The following is a 23,007-nucleotide window of genomic DNA, read 5'->3' on the forward strand; positions in this document are numbered from 1 at the left end:
AGAGGAAGCATGGCTCATAGTAAGTATTTGTTGGAGTTTGTTACATAAATACATACATGCATGAATGCAAATTACTGAGAAAATTAGGCTCAACACATACTTCTCAAGGAAAGTTTGTAAAAAAATTATGTAAATAATAGAGCATTTTCCCCTTCCTGTTTCATGGTACAATAAGCACACAAAATCTCAGAAACATTCATTCCAATAGTTCATTTAGCAATTAGAGTCCATATTGGTATTTTTCTGCACTAATGGGAAACATATTCTCTACAGAAGTGTGTGATTTCCAGCATCTGTGAATTTTTATCACCATTAACAGTGATGCCTTAGACAGAAATTGGCAATGAACTTTTGATATCAGAAGTGATTAGAGATACTCCTTTAAGTAACCACCACAGGAGATAGATAATTTATGAGTGTATTGAGGTTCAGAGACTTAATATGTTTGAACATCGCTAATTTAGGAAAAACCTGTTCTTCATCTTTGGAAAATTAAAAATTTTCCCCATCACTGTTACATTTCCCCATCACTGTTTCTCATAGAGTTTTAGCCATGCATATTAATTATAATTTTAGCCAGGGTAACTAATTTCTATTACCCAGAGAAAACTACTAGGTAGATAATTAGCAAATGTCTATTATACAAAGCATTTTATAAGACCAGAGGAACTCACGAGCACACGTCACTCAACTTTCTACTGTCATACGTATCCATTTGACATCTTAAAATGACAAAAATAAACACATTTGTTAACATAATATATTTATTTTAAAAATATGTATATGCCTTTCACTGTCTTCAAGTTATTTTACAGCTCTGTAAGTTATGGAAAACTGATAGGATATTGTCAAACTCTAGCTATTCTCAACAATAAACATAGTATGATTCTCCATTTGAGGTGTTATTTCAGGAGACTATCAGAATGGTTTTGGTTCTAGTTTGTTTCAGCTTTTTAATATTTTTAAGCATTATCTATACTTTTATAATGAACATTATGGTTTTATAAATATACATTTGTTTTACTAAAGTGAAAATCCATTTAGAGGAAATGTCAGTAACATCAAATATTAATGCATATTTAATGTATTTAAGGAGAAAAATGAAAACAGAAATAGCTTGGAGTCATTAATTATAACTAACATAACAGGTCAAATGGGAAGGAAAATCATTTATCTCAAACTATAGTTGGTCCAGTCAGAACTAACATGTTATCATAAAGATATTTCTTTCCTTGTATAAAAAACATATACATATTGACCATGCAAGCCTTCCTGATTCATTATCTTGTGCCTTTCAATTACTTTTTAATTTCAGTAAAATTTGAAAACAATGGAGGAAGAGGATTACAATCTAAAAATTACAATCTAAAATAATAGAAATGCACCTTGCATTTTTCCCATTTCAGAAAATTAGATGTCAAATTTTACTGTTGGAAAGTTGTTAATATTTTAAACATAACTGCAATCTTAATATATGCTTTTCATTATTGTTAATGTATTGTTAATGTTTCAATATAATTTAAAACAAGTGTGAAGTTACTATTAGAATTCAGAGTAAATTTATTAGATTGTATTTTTAAAATATCTTTAATATTTATACCTGTAAAAAATAAAATAAAGGAAAATAGAATGAAATAAAATTGCAAACAAAAAAAGAAAATATGCATGCAACAGTGGTCATATTAGGATGAAATATCACACAGCATAAGGGAAATCATAAAGGCAGGACTAAAAAAGATGGAGATTAACAATCAAGAAGACATTTAGATAAGAAGAGAAGTTAAAGAAAATATGTGATTAATGGGTTAGATCTGTTAGTGATTCCGAATAATGACTTCTCCTGCTTTAAATTTAACATTCGATTAGGTTTAAATATATGTTAGTAATGGTACTTTTTGAATATATTTTCATTTTTGATTTGACCAGAACTGAAGAATGTACTAAAATTAAAATTTTAAAGTTGACATAAAACTAAACTTTCCTGACTAGATAAAATTTGTTAGATTTCTCAAAATGCTTTAGATAACATGAGTAAAAATGATGTATATGAAGCAATGAAACAATATTCAACTCTTAGAGAAAACAGTGGAGCAAGACAGTGCAAAGACTTGAAGTAGATAAGTGCTTTTTGCTTTGACCAGAGTCTTTTAACATACATGCTTATCTCATATAGTCTCAAAATTTAATGGCTTACTGCAATAATGATTTTATTGTTTCTCATGTTTCTGTGGGTTGTTTGGGCAGGGCTCAGCCAAGATAGCTCTGGTGTCTGTTCCATATGATGTTGGCTGGGTCATCCATGGGGCTGCTATTTGGACAGACATATCCATGATGTCACCAGTCATATGTCTGGCCCCCCAGCTGGGATGGCTGCAGGCCTGAGGCTTGTCTCTCTTTGGTCTTTATTCTCAAAGACTTTTTTCCCTTCATGGTCATTCATCTTCCATGGCCCCTCTTACCATGTGACCTCTCTAGCATGATAGTCCGGACTGCTTTACGTGGTGGCTTAGTTCCTCACAAGAGAGAGCCTCAAGGCCTCTTAACTTGGTTAGGGAACTTGAGAAACATCATATCTACCACATTCTATTGGTTAAAGCAAGTAACAGGTCAGTTCAGATTCAAAGTGGAAGGGGACAACACAAGGGCATGAATACAAGAAGATGATATTCTTTGGGGGAAGGTCATATTGTAACAACCTGCCACATACATTAATCAGTTATCAACTTAGTCATGTGTCAATAAGTGTGAAAACTGAAGTTGAACATCTGCTATTGCCCTTCAATGTTAGGTGCAGGAGATGCAAAGATAGTAAAACATACTCCAAACCTGATATCCATAGTGTTATGAATTCTGATTCTCTGTAGGATTTAATTCAACCAAAAAGGACTTTTTCACGAGATTGGTTTGGTTCAGGAAAAAAAAAATCTGGAAATGAGAAGATAGCTTAAACATATCTACTAAATTGTGAGTACTGAAAATCATAAATTTTGAATGTTAGAATGGATGTTTCATCATATAAATAAACTGTTTCTATTTTTTAAAAATATCAGCCTTAGTTCTTCAAAGGCAAGTGTGGAGGAAGTTAAATGGGAAAGTACCCCTAGCCTCAGTAGTAATACTTCTGGAGTCTGTGCATTTCATTTGTTTACATCTCTACTTAAAATTTTATTTATATAAAAGTTCTGCTCTAAAAGATAAAATTATGAAAACCGCTGACTTAAATCTATCTAATCCTTTCACTCTAGAGCGGCTGAAACTAAAACCTGGAAAATTGACCTTTTTTGGATCACATACTGGTTAGTTATTTAACTGTGTTTGGAGGTCTTGTCTTCTGATTCCGCATTAGCATTTTTCCCATGAATCTACATGAAACCAGGATCCCTTTCCTGTAGTACTAGCTACAGTGACTTCAGTTGAGCCTAGCAAAGTCTCTGTACCATATAACCAGAGTCTGGGGCACCACATGCATCTTACTATCCCTGAGTTCCTTTGAGTTGTATCATGTGCCATTTGTGGTGTTTGTCTTATTTCATCACTGGACCATTAGTGCCCAACATGGGACAGAAACTACTCTTTTGGAAGTGGAACAAGTATTTTTCGCATCCACTTTGGAAGTGGGAAGCATCTTATTTTGGGGGAACAATGATTAGCATTCAGTGGAACGGGATGGTCAATGATAGGGTAATCATGGAAATTATATCTTGGGACTACAGAATCATGGAGTGGAGGATCTACTGAAATATAGAAATCCAACACAGTAAATTTGCTTAAAATCTCAACTATTGAAACAGAAGAGCCAACAAATACCATGTCCACGAGGAGACAGATTAGTCCCTCTCAAACCATGTTATGCCTCCAGGAAGGAAACAGAGCAAGGGGACACTAAAAGTTTATTTCAGAGCTTTACTTGGTGCCTGACTGAACACTCCTATGTCTTTAATAAGAAAGGAGCCACTGTAACTCCGCTTATGCTGGTCGTTGTAACCTGAACTAACTGTGTTGTTGTCACTGCCAGCATGTAGATAAATTTAATAGTGGCAGCCACTAAAGACATTGCTTGCATCTCACTGCAAATTTCCCAAGCACAGCTCACCGAGATGGATGACTGCTGTACACAATTGTATAGACATGAATTTGGAAACACTTTTGTATTTCCAAGATGGCATCTAGTGTTCATACACACCCATAGGGCCACTCTTACCATACTTTTGCTCATGCTTGTCTATGTTTGCACTGTATTCCAGCTCTGAACTTATGGGACCCTGGCCCACTTCTTATTCATGTGCAGCCACTCTCCTATATTTCCTGGAATTTTCTTTGGTGCTAGAATAGTGAATCCTAGGTGCTTGTTGAGCTCTTCAATCAGGGCAAAGGACAAATAGTCTGGCATTTCCAGAGGGGCATGACAGATCTCTGCTGGAAGTATGTGAATATATCCAACCCTGGAAGCAGGTAGGTGTTAACATGTGAGTAACTTTTCCCTTCTTTGTATTTCAGGTTCGGTTAGGCTGACCTAATCAGTCCTTTATTATTCTTGTAGGTAGTACTCCAGAGTAAAACCTTGCCATCCTCTGGCTACTAATTTTTGTGCCTTGTAAGGATGTTTGTCTGTCTGTTAAGCTTAATGTAAAGTAAAAATTGGCAAAATTTTAGAAACATATTAATTGTTGCCCACATTCCCCTCCACAATCATTTCTTTTTATTTTTTTTGTAACTGACATTTTGTTACTAGTAAAGCATCAGAAAGTTGTTGATTATATTTTCTGTCAAAAAGTTGGAGTAGAGACGTTGGATATTTCTGATTAAAAGTGGATTCATCTGCTTTGGGAACAAACTAAAAATTAACTTGACATTCTCTAAGGAAAACAAAATAATTCAGGACTCTTGACTGAAGTTTGGCCATTCTTTCTGGGAGAGCTCGATTTAGAATAAGGAAGCAATTCCAGGCTTGGATTATACATTTCCTAGTAACACTCTGAGGTCTATTTTAGTAAAGGAGCCAGATGAATGTTAGCACCTCAACTGTGGATGCCAAGCTGCACGACTTGCTTATTCACTTTTTTTTCAAGTCTGTTGAGTTGTCTCTTTCACTGTGTGGCTTTGCTTCACTGTCTGAATCAAAATTTTGTCATACCTCATACTTGCACAGCTTTTCAAATCCTCCTTATTTGTTTTATATTGCTCCATCTGACAAACTCTTCTACACATGAGTGGTCTTATTGTTAGACTCCTGTGATAGAATTAAAATACCACCTTGCAAAGATTTTTGTTTTCTTTTTGTGTTTGGCAATTAGTAGGCATTCAGCAATCATTTCTTAAATCAAGAAACCACTTTTGGCTTGAAAGGTTTTCAAAGCAAATGTTGATGCTTGTTAATGTAATAGTTGGATAAACTCTTAATCATTTAATAATAGAATATCTTTAAAATAGCGATTTATTTTTACAACATTGATTTTTAACCCATTCAGTTATCAGTTTCACTTTTTCATGAAAGCTGTTCCTACTTTGTATCCATAAAAATCTTATGACTTTTATACAGGAGAAAATATGATTCTGTTCTCTCTAGAGTGTTGAAGAGGAAGTGTGAAAATCACTCAGATTAAGTAATGGTAGTTTCAAAACATTTAGCACATTATTTTAAAGGCAGGACCAAGTAAAGAGCAAGGATGTGATACTTTTCTTGGATGCCTCCACATTTTCATCAATTTCTCATAGTTTTCCATAGCGGAATAGCAACACCCAACATTCACTTTCTTCTCATGTTAATTACTGGGAACAGAAAGAGAATTAACTACATTTAAAGGACCTGGGAGAAAGTAGAGGCATACCTCAGAGATATTGCAGGTCCTGACCACCTCAATAAAGCAAATATCAAAATAAAGTGATTCACATGAATTTTTTGGTTTTCCAGTGCATATGAAAGTTATGTTGACACTATACTGTAGTCTATTGAGTGTGCAATAGCATTATGTCTAAAGCGACAATGTATATACCTTAATTAAAAAATACTTTATTGCTAAAAATTGCTAACCCTCATCTGAGCTTCCAGCGAGTCATAATCTTTCAGCTGCTGGAGGGTCTTGCCTCGAAGTTGACAGCTGCTGACTGATCAGAGTCGTGGTTGCTGAAGGTTGGGGTCACCATGGCAGTTTCTTAAAATAAGACAGCAGTGAAGTTTGCCACATCAATTGATTCTTCCTTTTACAAATAATTTCTCTGCAGCATGCAATGCTATTTGATAGCACTTTACCCACAGTAGAACTTCTTTCAAAATTGGAGTCAGTCTTCTCAAAACCTGCAGCTGGCTTATAAACTAAGTTTCTATAATATTCTAAATCCTTTGTTGTCCTCTCAACAATCTTCAGTGCATCTTCACCAGGAGTAGATTTCATCTCAAGAAACCACTGCCTTTGCTCCTCCATATGAAGCAACTCCTCATCCATTCAAGTTTTAACAGGAGATTGCAGCAATTCAGTCACATCTTCAGGCTCCACTTCTAATTCTAGTTCTCTTGCTGTTTCCACCACATCTGTGGTTACTTCCTCCACTGAAGTCTTGAACCCCTCAAAGCCATCCACGAGGGTGGGAACCATTATCTTCCAAGCTCCTATTAATGTTGATATTTTCATTTCATCTCATGAGTCATGAATGTTCTTAATGCCATTTAGAATGGTGAATCCTTTCCAGAAGGTTTTTAATTTACTCTGCTCAGTTCCATCAGAGGAGTCACTGTCTATGGCAGCCAAGGCCTCGTGAAATATATTTCTTAAACAATAAGACTTGAACGTCAAAATTACTCCTTGAACCCTGGGCTGCAGAATGGATGTTGTGTTGTGCTATGTTTTTAGGCATGAAAACAACATTAATCTCATTGGGCATCTTTTTCAGAGCTCTTGGGTGACTCAGGTGAATTGTCAGTGATCAGGAATATTTTGAGAGGAATCTTTTTTTCTGAGCAGTTGTCTCAACAGTGGGCTTAAAATATTCAGTAAACCATGTTGTAAACAGATGTGCTGTCACCCAGGCTTTTTTGTCCCATTTATAGAGCACAGGCAGAGCAGATTTAGCATAATTCTGAAGGGCCCTAGAATTTTCAGAATGATAAATGAGCACTGGCTTCAACTTCAAGTCACCAGCTGCATTAGCCCCTAACAAGAGAGTCAGCCTGTTCTTTGAAGTTTTGAAGCCAGACACTGACTTCTCTCCAGCTATGAAAGTCTTAGATGGCATCTTTTTCCAATATAAGGCTGTTTCATCTACATTGAAAATCTGTTGTTGAGTGTAGCCACCTTATTAATTATCTTAGCTAGATCTTCTGGATAACTTGCCTCAGCTTCTACACCAGCACTTGTTGCTTCACTTGGCACTTGTATGTTATAGAGAGAGCTTCTTTCCTTAAGCCTCATAAATTAATCTCCACTAGCTTCAAATTTTCTTCTGCAGCTTCCTCCCTCCCTCAGCCTTCGTAGAATTGGAGAGAGTTAAGGCCTTACTCTGGACTAGGGTTTGATTTAAGGGAATGTTGAAGCTGGTTACAAACCTTAAATTTGTAAAAAAAAGAAAAAAAACCCCACAGTATCTGCAAAGTGCAATAAAGCAAAGTGAAATTATAGGAGGTATGCCTGTAAACAGAATACAGGCCATTTCTATCCCTTTTATTTTTCTAGTTTTCAACCCTTGAAGGAGTCTATAACCAGGAAAAAATCGTATTAAACAAGTAAATTACAAAACTTCATATATATGATGTAAAAATTCTCCACTATCCTAAGGGAACAGGATACAATCAAATTCCTTAGTATAACAAAGAAAGTTTTTCTCAACCAAGACATGTTATATTTTCTATACTTTATGTCATGTAGCAGACTTATAGTATCTAAATTCTTACATGCACCTCTCTGATGTTGTTGATAAAATGTGCTATAATTTTCTAACCTTTTCAGTAGACGTAGATCTTAAAATAAGATGTAATATATATTCGTATCATTCTACCCCCTAGTGCCTGTTGGAACACTGTAAACATAATATTCACATGTAGTGAATAGCAAATATCCTTTAAGTGTTACAGCCAAATTATGATATTACTTCCATCTTTGCACTTAATCTTTTTGGTCAAAGAGTTCTCACCTCTCTTACCACATACACACCCACAAACATGCTCACATATAAACACACATGCACACACAAATAGAAGAAGGAGGGAGCAAGGTAAGATTTCCACCATGAAATCTTACTTCAAACAAATCCAAATAAATTCTAACAAGGACCACCCAGCTTGGTGCCAATATCCTCTTCAAGTGAATTATTTTATATATGAAAGTATCATAAAATTCACAAATAGATATTAGTGTATACAGACAGATATTTTTAAAAATTAAATTATGCTTCTTAGGAGACAGAAGGCATGAAATCAGGGAAATTAGGAAACAAAGCATTTAACTGAAAGCCTGCTAAGGCTTTAAAAATGACCTTAAGTTGTACAAAACTATGGTAAGAACTTGGTTTAATTATTTGTCTAAATCTGGGTTTTACCTCCATAAGAACAATCAGATAGTTCATAGTCAATTATGCATGTAGTATGTATAGTATATAAATATGCAAATATATGTAATTACTATGTAATAATATCCAATGCATCGGTGGCTATTTATGTATCTAAAACCAAATAAAGACTCAAAATTACCAGGATAGTTGAAGCAAAATCACATATCTTCTCTTACAATTATGCTAAGTGACTCTCCACATTTTTATCTATTACAGGTTGACAAAACTTAGTGAGACTCAGTTCAGCCATTGCTATCTAGTTGACTTGGAGCATATTTCTTTGACAAAACTGTGTCTTCAACTATGAAATTTAAGAAATAATGCTATTAGTAACATCGGGTAAGTGAAAATTATAAAGATAAATCATGCAAAATATCTAACACAAAACTGGCATAAACCCCAAAAGAATTTTACTATTTTACAGATAGTTATTAAATATAATATATATAATAAATTATAGACCACCTCTCGACTAAAGAATTAAAGAATGAATTATAAAATTTTAACAATAATCCTTTATGTGAATCTTTTTTCTCAGATTCATTTCAGGCTAGTGGAGCTTGGAAATGTGTAAATTGACACTCGTCACTGGATGAGTGTTTAGCCCAAAAGTTAAAAGGTATGTTCTTGAAACTGACAAGTTTTTACTGAGTTGAATAATCTCCTGTTTGGGTACTGATTCTTACTATTCTTAGAGAATCCTTTTACTTCCCCTGTCTTTTTCTCTATGCCATTTTCATTAACAGATTTTGACTATAGAGCTTTTCAATGTAGATATTTTTTGCCTAAAGGCCAAAAAAGAGGCTCAGTGCCATTTTAATGACACTTAGTAAAAAAAATACTTGTGCTTTAGATTTCAAAAAGTGACCAACTTGTCACCTTTGGTGTGTTATTTGAGTGATAACCCAAAGGCTCTCCAACAGCTCACCACAGAGACACTGTTTCCAGCTACGTGGGGGAAGACAAGCCGCAGCTGCAGCCAAAGAGCAAGCTCTTTGCAGCTCTTCCGTGAAGTTTTTACACTTTGCTTAATTCTCAGGTGATGGGGCTTATCAGTTAGAAGAGATGTATGTTAAGGGCCGACATTAAGAAATTTTGAAACAAATTTACATTCTCTTCACTCTGGTTTTATAAACCTCTCCCAACCCTAAACAATCAGAGAATGCCAATGTTTTATCCAAAATATATGTTACCTGTTAGATCACTATTATTTGAATGCTTCTTTTTCTCTGTAAACATCTCACTTTATAAAATAGCTATTAGGCAGAGTCGAGTGCTAAGAAAGATCTAGATATGTCCAAAAATTTCACATTGTTTTATTTCTTTCACTTGAGTCTGAGTGAGCTATTCCTAAACCAGATGCAGAATTGATTGCTGCTGTGGTTTTATTGCTTGTTTATCCTTTTATTTCTTTTGATGGGAAACAGTACTCTTGACACCTTTAACTTCATGCAAAAAAGGGACACTTTCTTGTGTAATGTCTCTGGTCAATATCTATGATTGAATTTGTAACTGTCAGTTAAAATTGTAACAGTAAAGTGATACCATACTTGTAAAAACAACAGTGCAGTGTCCAAAACCAATAATATAATTATAAAGATATTGGGTAACATGTCAGAGGTCAAATTAAAATAATATGTTGAACAAGAACTGAAAATCAGATTCTCAACAATGGCAAATATTTCTCACTTGATTGGAGCTACAGGGTAATCATCTCTACTTCTTAGAGAAGGCCAGAGCAAGACCTGTTAAAGAACAATCCACCAATGGCAAATATTTCTCACTTGATTGGAGCTACAAGGTAATCATCTCTACTTCTTAGAGAAGGCCAGAGCAAGACCTGTTAAAGTACAATCCTAATTAATTCTTAGAAAACTTTCATCAGTGGAAATGAATGACCAATAAGAAGCCAGCTACTCAATTTTAAATGGTGTCAGGATCTAGGACAAGATTATTCAAAGGTGGGAGAAATTTAAATGATTTCCTATTGCTAGGTATACTTGTGTGATCTTCACATTAAAGAAGGTATTGCACAGAGGATTTCTGGTGTATTAATACATTTCTGCATCAGTAAAATACTGAAATACCAAAATACTTCACTAGAGGGACTTCCCTGGTGGTCCAGTGGTTAAAACTGTGCCTCCACTGCAGGGGCACATGACTGATCCCTGGTTGGGGAACTAAGATCCTGCATGCTGCGTGGCCAAAACAAAAACAAAAACAAAATAATTCACTACGATTAAATATAGTCATCCTCATGGAAGCAACCTAAGTGTCCATCAACAGATGAATGGATAAAGAAGATGTGGAACATATATACAATGGAATATAACTCAGCCATAAAAAGAAACAAAATTGAGTTATTTGTAGTGAGGTGGATGGACCTAGTCTGTCATACAGAGTGAAGTAAGTCAGAAAGAGAAAAACAAATTCCGTATGCTAACACAATATATATGGAAGCTGGGGGAAAAAAAAAAAAGGTCATGAAGAACCTAGGGGCAAGACGGGAATAAAGACACAGACCTACTAAAGAATGGACTTGAGGACACGGGGAGGGGGAAGAGTAAGCTGGGACAAAGTGAGAGAGCGGCATGGACATATATACACTACCAAACATAAAATAGATAGCTAGTGGGAAGCAGCCGCATAGCACAGGGAGATCAGCTCGGTGCTTTGTGACCACCTAGAGGGGTGGGATAGGGAGGGTGGGGGGGAGGGAGACACAAGAGGGAAGAGATATGGGAACATATGTATATGTATAACTGATTCACTTTGTTATAAAGCAGAACCAACACACCATTGTAAAGCAATTATACTCCAATAAAGATGTTAAAATATATATATAAATATATATATATATATTATAGTCATCCTAAGGTGGAAAGGCATACACATTCAGCACCACAATAAGCATGTTATGTGTGCTAAGTAAATGTTAAAATTCTCCCCTACTGAACCAGTTCATTAAAATGAAAATTAGTAAGCAACGGTAAAGTCTCCGTTATTTATCTTGCCTTTAACAACCTTACTTCAGAGTAACAAAATAATTGGTGGTAATTATTTTCTAGACTGCAAAAACAGATGTGATGTTGTTTACATGAATTTACACATGGGATAAAATTACATAAAACTATATACACATATATATACACACACATAAGTGAATAAATGCATGTGAAATCTGAATAAGGACTATAGATTGTACTATCGTTGATATCTTGGTTTTGATGTTATGCTCTAGTTATGTAAGATGTTAAAGGGATCTCCCTGTACTGTATATTTTTACAACTTTCTATCAATCTATATTCATTTCAAAATAAAAAGTGAAAAAAGGGTTAACAGAAGACAGTATATTTATTCCCTTGGTATTAGCACTAACTATCCTCATTTTCCTGTCCTTCTTATGTCTCAGCTACACTGCTAGTTCTTTCACTAAAGCAAATTCTGTTATATTCTTTAACAAGAGGTTCTTTCCACATCAGAAACAGTAAATTCAGAGATGGTGGATGTGCTAAATGTTTTCAACTCAAAGCTCACAGAACTCATTGTGCCTCTATTATAACACTCTTTCTTGCTGAATTTGGACTTGAAGATTTCTGAACACAACACCTCTAAATATGTACTCTAATTGATGACAATAGGTACACAAGAAGATCATTCTCATCTTTTCACTGTGCTTCCAAGTGAACTTGTACACTTAGATCAGTGGGAGACTCATTCAGAAAGACCGATCTTGAGAAAATAGCAAAACAAAACCAAAAACAAACATGAAACATTATTGATAGGGGTCACTACTTTCTAAAGTTCATCTTAGAAGTTCAGCCTCTCAAAATTTCCATTAGATAATCATTGCTCGCCATTTTGTTTTGAGTAAAGTTGACCCCACCTCAGTATCCAAGTAGGGTCCCCACGGATTTAAGTCAACCAATGTGTCATCCATGGGCCACAGTAGTAATTTGTATCTAGCTTAGTTACTGTCAATAAGATAGAGAGGAATCCTTGGATAACTCTCACAAGGACTTGAGCAAAATAAAATAGACACAAACGAGTTTATATTATATTATTCTAGTACACATTTCAAAAGCAGTCAAAACTAAACTACAGTGTTAGAGGTCAAGATGGTGGTCATATCTGGAAGGAGAAAGAGGGTAGGAACTGGAAGGTTAAATGAGGAAAAATCTTGAGCATCTTGGAAGTGTTCTATTTCTTGACTGGGGTGGTAGTTACATGGGTGTTGCCTGTGATAAGTATTAAACTTTATGATTTTATTACTTTTCAGTATGAATGTTATATTTTATTTAGAAAAGGATAAGAAGAGAAAATACGCTTGTTGAATTCTTTCTTGTCTTATTTAGGTTTTGATATGAGGTAGTTCTGTTAACTCTTTCTTACTTTATAGTAACCATGCTTCCATATTTCCAAGTCTATTTACCCTACTCGACCATGCTCAAATTTTAATCTTATTATGAGTTCTTTCTTCATTTCGTTCTGACGTTGTCTCTCCCTTCTCTGGTACACAGCTCTGGTCCAGAGCTACTGGGAACAGATTCAGATGTTGTCTCCTTTCTAATGAAGCAAAATTTTTGATAAAGAGCTGGGGTCTCTATCCCCAGATTGTCAGAATTCCCTTGTATTTCAGTTAGAGAGTAGAGATGAATCAATATTTTCTCAAGCCAGGTATCACACTGTTTTCTTTGGAAGACATTGAGAAATACTTCACAATTAAGTTGAACACTTAATTTGATTGGTAGACATTGAATGGAATCTGAACAAATTATTTGGTTTCTACTTGTACTCTAAAATACTCATTATAAAACTGAAATAGGTGCTTTAACTAATTACACAAATAACATAAAATATAGGTTTTCAGAAAAAAGTGTATAAAACTCTTAGGAAATTTTATAATGAATAAAAATAGGTCATTATTAAACATTAAAATATAGACCCCTGTGTTTTTGTGAAAATGAAATGGTCATAATCATGACTAAAATATACATATTCAATGTTCTTACCTGGTGATGTGACACTTAAATAGGCTTCTTATGTTCATGTTTTGCACTTTAGGAGATTAGAGATAAAATAGGCAACCATAATTCTAATACTTAGCTTCAATATAGAGTAAAATTTCAGTCTCATCCATTGTTTATTCAACAACCATTTAAACGTCTTTGAATCATAATTTTAACTCATTTCTATTGTTTGTTTTAAAATGATGTAGCTTTTTTTGCATCTCTGAAATAACATGTACAACCATCTTAGGAGTATGAAAATAAAAATTAGTCCATACTTTTAAGAAGAAAGCTCTTTCTCTGAGTACATTCAAAACCTGTGCTGACCGACTACACAAACAGTAGGACCTACGCAGTTGCCTTATCCACAAAGTTTCATTTGAATTCAGACATCTTGAGATGGAATTGCTAGTAATTTAGGAAGGAAGTGTTGCTTTAAACATGTATGTTCTGACCTCTCCTATGATGAGTGCACTTTCATGGTGATTTATACTCCATAATGGAATGGGCAAAAAAAAAAAAAAAAAAAAAAGGAACGAGGAGTCATGTGGTTATTCCCTTATTATAAGAGGAAATAATTTTGGAGCATGAGGTTGAATGCCTGAGTGTGATGTCATGCATTTACTTTATTCAAAATGCAAGGTGCCCAGAGCTGCATAAGCAAAAGTAAATTTATGAATTTCTGGGTAATGGGGTTGCAGGGATTGGGATTCATTTTAAATGTTTGACTGTTTCCAGCCAGGGCTTTCTGAACTCCCTACCATCTTTTTCCTGGCCCAGACCCTCAACTAGCACCTGCTTGTGGGACAATGACTCTGCTTTTTCCTACAATTTGTTAAGTGTCTGGTAGTTCTGGTGCTATGCTGCTTTTTTTTTTTTAGTTTACCTTAAGATTTGACCAAGGTAATTCACATTTCTTTGAATTGCACTAAAGGTAAAGTCTCAGGGTGTGAAATTTGAGACTAGAAGAGAAACAGGATAATAATTCATATCTATCTAGATTACCCTAGTAGGCTCAAAAGATGTTGCTGTGTCCATACATATTTTAGACTTATGCTCATTTGTATACTGGAGTGTGCATATATACACATACACATAAACACACACACACACATCCCATCTCTTTTTTGTCACCCTCTAGAGTGTAAGGAAAGGGAAATTAAAAAAAAATCAAAACTATTGTATTTGTAAGAAACACCTTATTTAACTGTTTTCCTAGAAAAAATTCAAATCTCATCTGACTAAAAATGAAACCTCTTATAATAAATCATGCTCATTTCTCTACCCCTAGAAGACAGTGAAATGTATCCATGTATATTTTATCTCATAATAAATATTCTATAAATACATTTGAAACCACTTATATTGTTGTTGATAAAATTTTTGTCTCTACTTGAAATATAAAGATTAAGAAAAATTATTTTTTAAATTTCCTAATTTTATTGTATTTTTTGTGCAAATTCATTGTATTATTTCAAGCACTAATAACACAACTGAGGGGTATATGATTTTTTTCTCATCATTTCACCATACAGTGTGTCAATGTAAGGAAATCCCTTCATTTATCTCTTAAGATAGACAATGTGACTATCACACCGAAATCATTTTTACTCTTGAATAAAGTAAGAATTAGGAGAAATAAACTTAAGTTATACAATGATAGATGCAGATTAGAAAATGCCATCTTTCAAAACATTTGAAGTCTAAAGTTATGAAATGTTTCTTGGAGATGTAAATTTTTTTGCTTAATTGTGTAGTTTTCTGCATAAGCAAAACATGCATATGCTTTCAAATTCCATAGTACAGAAGAGCTTATTATGAAAATCAACAATTCTTTTTTTCTATTTTTCCTCAGTCTGGTCCTGCCCCCAGGGGCAAACTGATTCTTATCCTGGTTTTTCTACTTTAATTAGCTTTCCATGTGAAAATATAAAGAGGAGTTTTTTACATTTCCAGCCAAGAATGAATCTTGGACTTCTTTTGTCTAACCAAATCAAGATTCAGAAATACTGTTTTCTAACTGACCATTAGGGTTCCATTCTGTTTGATTATGACCATTGTTGTCGTTGTTGAGAGCTTATGAGGATTATTGAATGTTGCAAGAAACAGGGGTGTTAAATAGGATGGATGCTACCTCTTTCAAAGGGAAATCATCTCCAGATAATAGTAAGATGAACAGTTAGAATACCACTTAACAGCAGGAAATGCACGGTACCCTCCCACATAGAGGGTGAATCATCTTTATATATTTACCCATTTCCTATAATGATTCAAGACGTTGGTGAAGGGAAGTGCTGACTTGAGTGGCAGGTGAGTGTCACCCAATGCAACCTCTCTACTCACAGCAGGTCAGGGGGCAAGACTGATCTTGCCCCCTGACCTCTTTTTTATCTTCCGTGCCCCCCCACCACCATTACACCATTAGCTTCTCTTTTCCCTCAGGTCAGGAGAGTTTTTCTTAGTCTTAGGGATGGGGAACACTTTTTTTCACACACTTCTTTTTTCAAGCATGCATCCTCAAATAGTCCCTGTGTATTAGAGAAGCAAAAGGAGCTGGAATATTTATATATCGAATCCTGAGATTTACTGGTGTGAGGGCAGCAAAGCTTTCAGCAGATCTTGGGGGGAAAGAAGGCTCCAAGAACAGAGATGCAGAAATCTGTCTGTGTACAATGAGGGTCCCCAGGGATATGAGAGGAGCAATGATAACTTCTGCTACAAGTTAAGGTGAGTGGCAGGGGATGTTTGATTATACACATATATCAGGATGCATATTTCTCCTTATCTATGTGGACAAAATTTATCAATTTGTCAAGAAGATGACACAAACATTTGGATAGTTAAATAGTTAAATCAGACTCACAGCATCATCAGAGATTCTACATAGTAGCAAGCTTTACTAGTAATTTCTATGATACAATCACTGTGACGTACAGACCAAGTGGTGAGAAGTACAAGCTTGCCCGGTCCTTCCTTTCCACCTTAGGATGTACTGTGGTCCAGACCAACAGATTAACATATGAGGGTCCAAATGATGCTTGTGGCTGCACCACAAACACAAAAGGAGATGCTATGGTCATTATACATCTCCATTTCATACTCAGATGGTTATATAGTTTATGACACATTTTCTAGGAAGCCATGCTCCATAAACCAATAGACCCCAATTCCATCTCTTACTTTGTTTTGTTTTGACCATAAACCATTTTAGGCAATCTAATGCATCCTCCTAAAAACAGTCCATGATGAGGATTTTGGCAAGCAAAACCCACTAGTGTTGGCTAGTAGGTTTGTCATTAACACATGTTTCCAAGGAGATTTTATCAGATCAGAATCTTTTTTTTTTTCTTTTCCCAGGGAGTCCTTCCCCTCCCTTAAAAGGAGAATAATTTGCAACTTGATGCTAGCAATTTTCTTTCCACTCAGAGAATGCACACATTTTCCAAGTCATGAGATCAAAGTAAATTTCTCATTTGGGACCATTGGAATATATATTATTACTGTGTTCTGGAACATTTTAGTTATACATTGTTAGGCAGGGAAAAGACCTCACTGTTTATAATTAAACTGACATTCATTTATTTTCCCCAGCTCTTTGTTTAGGTTTGAATGATCTTTTAGTTATTGGAGTCATTACTTGCTTTGAGCAAGGGCAATAGCAAAGTACAGGGAAGAAAAATTGTAGTTGCCTGCAATGGACACTAGGGCAGAGGAAATCCTGCAGAGACATGCATTTTCTGGAAGGACACCTAACATTTAACAAACAAACATGTAAGTGAAGCTGAACATTTCAGTGGAATTTCCATCTGGGTTCTCTCTGCAACAGACCCCTATAAAGGTTTGAGTGAAAAGTTTATTTGGGATGTGTGGTGGATAAAGATAGGGAGTGTTGAACCAGGAAAGGGAAGGCAGAACACACTATAGGTCATTCTCTTAATCTAGATACTAGAGGAGGAGACTGGAACCTAACGCTGTTGAAAGATTCTGGGAAATGGGAAAAAACACAATGTTCTAAATTGCTTCCCATTCAGGTCAAAGTTGCTGAACTACCCCAAATCCTGAGATTCGTTGCCTGAGGGCCATCCAGGTGAGAATTCCTTAGTACTTCTGGACTGTCATGTGTGAGAGCAGCAAAACTTTCAGCAGTTCCAGGAGGAAAAAGTCTGCAGACACAGAGCTGCAGATACCGATTGGCCATAGTTTACAAACATTCCTAGGGATATGGATGGGGAAATGAAAACTTCTGCTCCAAGTGGAGATAAATAGTAGGGAAACTGATACAAAAACAGTTCAACTGCCTATGTGCAAAAATGGACCAATCAACCAGGGTCGACAGTTCAGAAAGAATTAAAGGGAGTTTATACATACACACACACACACACACACGTACATATCATATATCTCTACCTATCTATCTATATCTTGTGTGTGTGAGCATGTGTGTATTCAGTTATCTTATTTGTGACTTGAGCTTAGAGTTGTTGGACTGAACACATCTTTGATGGATTTTGACTTCTGAGTTAGTGAACTAAGGTAAAGAGAGAGACAGAGAGCAAAAAATGAGCAAAATTAGGCAGTTTTTGCTAGTTCCGCTTTGTACAACATTAAAACAGAAAAAATAGACTTTAAGAAGGCACAGTTTCATTTCTATCACATCTTTCAACTTGGATTTGCGTAAAATCTGGATGAAGAATTTTCACGTTCACATTCTCGAGGTAGGATTTATGTTTCAGCTATTTTGGTGATTCAGTGAAAGCAGCCCAATGCACACAGTGCAAGTTAAAAAGATGGAAAGCTTTTAGCCTCATGGAAACCAAGAAATCAAATCACAGTCCTGGTTTTTTGTTTCTCTTCTTCTTTTTGGTTGAAAAGCCTGTCTTTTACAAAAGGGTTCATCTATGGGAATATTATAATGCTTAAAAATAAACAATATAAATAACAAAAAAACTTGGGAGTTATGTCTTGTGTGGGGATGAATGGTAGATTATATTTCCTGACTCTTAATCGTAGATCAAGGTCTCTGTTCTCGACTCTTAATCTGCCTATTTGTCCCTCTTTTGAAATTCTCACTGTTAAGGTTACGCTTCTGAGGACAAAAATGTGTAACTTGAATTATCTCTATATTACCTGAATAACACTGTAAATGATTATAATAATTAACATATTAGTAAAAATAAGGAGAGTCAAGATTAAATGAAACTTTTTAAGGCTGTTGTGAATGAGGCACTACGTGTGGGCTTAGGCCAGCTGAGGCAGTCATAGTGCATGTGTGTGTGTGTGTGTGTGGGGACAGTCATGAGAAGTCCCTCTGATTCTACCCTTTTTATCTTTGCTTTCCACACTTGAGTTAGTGAGGCAGGGATCAGAAGCACCAAATGAGAGCTGTAAAATTCCACCCACTCTGTACTAAAGAAAATAAATGAAAATCAACAAAACATATAGACACACAGAGATAGGCTTAATTTGAAATATATCACATATGTGCTCTAGAGAAAGACTACAAGGGTTTCAAACATAAGTGACCTTTTTCTAGTACTTAGCTTTACTATACTATACTTTTCTCATTAGTAAAACATGTATATTTATATATCTTTATTATTAAGTCATTTTCAGGGATAAATAAGCTAATATAGGCTGAGTGCTTTAAACTATGTTTGGCATATGGTAAATAATAGACATTTCTCATTATTAAAAAAGGAAAATTCTGTGTGGAATTTTATTATACCAAGTAAATTTGCCTTTGGCTTGCTTATATTTTCCATTTTTCAAGTAATTTTTTTAAGATGACTTTGATGTTCAAACGTTAAAAAAACTTCCTGTCACCTTCTTTTGTGATAGTCAAAGGGTGTGCATTGCACAAGTTCAGTGAGAATTTCCTGTATTGTGGTTCCGGAAACATTTTAGAAGATAGTGATTTTACTGCTTCTTGTTCATACTACACATCCATGTCTCATCAGCAGATGATGCAAGCACACTTGAATACACAATTTTTCTTTTTTAAAAAATTTCTTCATACACAACTTTCAGGTTCCTTAGCCTACAGCTCAGCTCCGTTATCTAACCCAATTCTTCTTGAACAAGCAGCCATCGTGACTTTCCTGCATCAACACTGGAACAACATTTCACATGGCAGGTATGTCAAGTCATAAAATGAAAAAATAAAATAACCAGGAAAAATATCTTGTGGGTATGGCTAATTTGAAGCAACGCTTTAAGACAAAAGTATACATTTTTAGGCTCCCCATGTAGCTGCACTTTCTACTTTAATTTCATTTTTCTGATTCTTCATTCTGTAACTTAGAAATGATTTTGTAAAGATTTTTCCAACAGGTTTAAAGAGTGGATTCTGACAGGGATAGCTCTAAATTCTGATTGGAATCTGAATTTACCAGGAAAAATATAAACAACATAATTCTAGCATGAAAATAAATAGAGAATGTTAAATATTATCAACAAAATGTTTGAAAGTGTTTGTTTTTTAAATTTACCATTTGTGTTGTGACATCCCCCAAACCACCCAGATTAACAGTTTGACACATTGAACTGTTGTGAATGACAACACCCTTTGGGAGTGCACTAATGTTAATGCAGAATCTCCTGATGCTAAATTATTTTAGGGGAAATGCCTGTGAGCAAGTAATTTTTGGCATGAGAAGATGTAATACATGTAAAACATGGTTCCTGTAAAAAAAGTGGTTTTTTACGTATCATAATTCAATGTACTGTGAAATGAACTCAGGTTCCCAAGTTATTACTGCTACATTGGTTGGGGAACCTCTCATCACACCGTGTCTTCTCTTCACGGTACAGCCTCTACAAAGCTATGGGCAGCCTGACATTTCTCAGAGTAGCGGATACACTGAGATTAGCAGAAGGACACACTCCCAAGTAGTATTGATATTATTGTAACAATGATGGAATATATGTTGAATGAAAGACTCTGGGTCTAGACAAACTTTCATTTGATTTCTGACTTGGGTACTTAATAGCTCTGATTCCTTGAGAAAATAACATTATTAATGAATCCTACATTTTCTCAGCTACCTAACGGGAATCAGATTCTCTTTCTCGTGATTTTTTTGTTGCTGTTGCAAAAATAAGAGTTTGTTATATCAGCCCACAAGACCGAACTTGGTGCCTGTTGATCTCTTTTTACTACAGATCTCTAAGCTTCTTTGTCAAATTAAAAAATAAATGGTAAGTACAGTTTGATAAGATAGAACTGATAAAGAGGGAAAGGTATGGCTAATCTCACTGAATAATAAAGTATATCATATAAAATTTTTGGTATTGGGTGGAGTTCTAAATGGAATGTCTTCATTTTCCAACATTTCACTGGCAAAATGATTGGCTCATTAAACCAAGGAACTTTTTGGATTCCCTCACTGGTTTCTGCTTTTAATAACTTCAGCTCCTCTGTTTGTTCTGTAAATCTTTACCCTATCTCTCTTTCTTTATAGCTTTTCAGACCACTCCATGGAGGCTGATTTCTGGGGTCTTAGGAGTAATGTGCCTTTTTTTGGTGGCTGCTTTGGGAGTTTTGTTGAAAAATTGTAAGTTTTTCTAGTCAAGACTATATAAAAAGATCAAAATTGTGATGAAACTGTCTTACAATAAAGGTTTCATAATGTGTAATATTTTGTTATTTCATAAACCTGTGTCTGATGAAGTAAATTTCTAATTACTTCTTACAGCACTTACTAAACAAAGTGTTCAGCCAACATTCTCTCCAGGACCCTCCACAGATCTCCGGGAAGGTGGGTTCCATACTTTGGAAAACTTTAGTGCTGGTAGAGAATGAAATATTCTTGTTTTTCTCACACAGAAGCATGAAGGGATATTATGCTTAGTAATAGAAATTATAGGATAGTCTCATTTTATTGCTAACTTAAGAATTTATTAAATTACATTGAATGTGTGTCATTTATATATTAAGTAATAAGGAAAATATTAGCCTGAAGTGACCTATTTTTCCTATGTGACTGCTCATGTTTAAGTAACAAAAGCAAATTACAGTAAATATTGTAGCTGGTCCTAAGTGCCTCCTTGTGTTTCATAACCCAGACTTCGATACCTCTTTACCTTTACCTCCGCTTCTTCCGTAACTCAGAAAGAAGCACAGAGATTTCTGCAATTCTAAACTCTACTTAACCCGTGAACTTCAGCTCAAAGTCCAAGTTTTTAAACGTATCTTTTCCGAAATGATGTCTCACCATCTTCTGTGTTCATATAGCACTTCATTCATATCTTTTTTCCCTCAGCGTTTTTCCAATTTTATTGAGATATAATTGACATATGACATCGTGTAAGTTTAAAGTGTACAATGATTCACTTATTACAATGTTATTACCACCATAGCATTGACTAACACCTCCATCATGTCACACAACTATCATGTCTTTTTGCAGTGAGAATGTTTAAGAAGCTCTCTTGTAGCAACTCCCAAGTATATAATACAGTATTGTTAACTCTAGTTGTAATGATGCACAGTAGATCCCCAAAACTTAATCATCTTCTAAATGGAAGCTCGTACCTTTTGACCAACAGCTCCCCATTTCCCCCACCTCCCAGCCCTTGGTAGCCACCATTCAACTCTACAATCTCAGCACCATTCATTTGACAAAGATTTGAGTGCCTACCACATAATATGACTTTTATCGCTGAGGATGGTAAATGTTGAAGACACTGTCACTAGTAAACTGGATGGTCAGATTTCAAGCTAAGTGCTTTATGAACTTCATTTTGAAATAAAATATCCAGAATTATTTTCTGACTCAGGAAATATGCTAAAATGCTTTCCTCCTTTAAATATCTCTTTTATCTAGTTCACTTCTAATTACACAGCAGAGATCAACTTTGGGTCACTTCCTCAAAAGAAGTTCTTCTAACCGCCCCCCATCCTATACTCTGCTTCACAATATTTTAACATAGTGAATTCCTTGTGTATACTTACACAAATTATCATTAAATATAATTCACAAATGACTGAGATTTGTATAATTCTGTCTCTATCTCTAGAATATAATCTTCATGAGGAAGAAGGATCATGTCTGAGTCATTCAGATTAATATCCCCTGAACTGTGGTGTATGCAGTAAATTCTCAAAGAAGAGTTGTAGAAAAAATTAAATAACAAATGAGTAAATAGCACTGAAAAAAACCGAATCTCCAATGTCATCAAGTCATGTTTTGTTTTTTCTCTTAGGATCTGGCTGCTGTTCTTGCCGAGAAAAGTGGATTGGCTACCAATGCAACTGTTACTTCATTTCTAATGAATTAAAAACATGGAAAGAGAGTAGAAATTTTTGTGTTTCTCATAATTCCAGTCTACTTCAGATACAAAACAGAAATGAACTGGCATGTATTTAATTCTGGTTTTTCTACATTTTTTTTGACCTAGGAAAATATTATCTAAGTAAGCTGAATACTTTGATTCAAGTCTTTAATCAGATAGTAAA

General features: G+C 35.1%; 1 protein-coding gene across 4 annotated transcripts in view; it reads left to right on the forward strand.

The window, feature by feature from the left end:
- The first annotated feature begins 19,503 nt into the window (after positions 1–19,503).
- The window catches only part of KLRD1 (killer cell lectin like receptor D1), a 30,360-nt gene continuing 26,856 nt past the window's right edge, over positions 19,504–23,007 (forward strand). For 3 of the 4 annotated variants that reach the window (XR_014017049.1, XM_081248946.1, XM_081248947.1), the window contains exons 1-4: positions 19,504–19,683; positions 21,011–21,103; positions 21,245–21,307; positions 22,755–22,906. Coding sequence is in view for 2 of the 4 variants with exons in the window: in XM_081248946.1 (XP_081105072.1) it covers positions 19,677–19,683; positions 21,011–21,103; positions 21,245–21,307; positions 22,755–22,906 (315 nt within the window). In the remaining 2 variants the exon portion in view is untranslated. Of the gene's footprint in view, positions 19,684–20,651; positions 20,748–21,010; positions 21,104–21,244; positions 21,308–22,754; positions 22,907–23,007 lie in introns of those variants that run through there. The other variant, XR_014017050.1, reaches the window with a different exon arrangement.

The sequence above is a fragment of the Mesoplodon bidens genome, assembly GCF_964165515.1.
Source record: "Mesoplodon bidens genome assembly, chromosome: 11".
Taxonomy (NCBI): Eukaryota; Metazoa; Chordata; class Mammalia; order Artiodactyla; family Ziphiidae; genus Mesoplodon; species Mesoplodon bidens.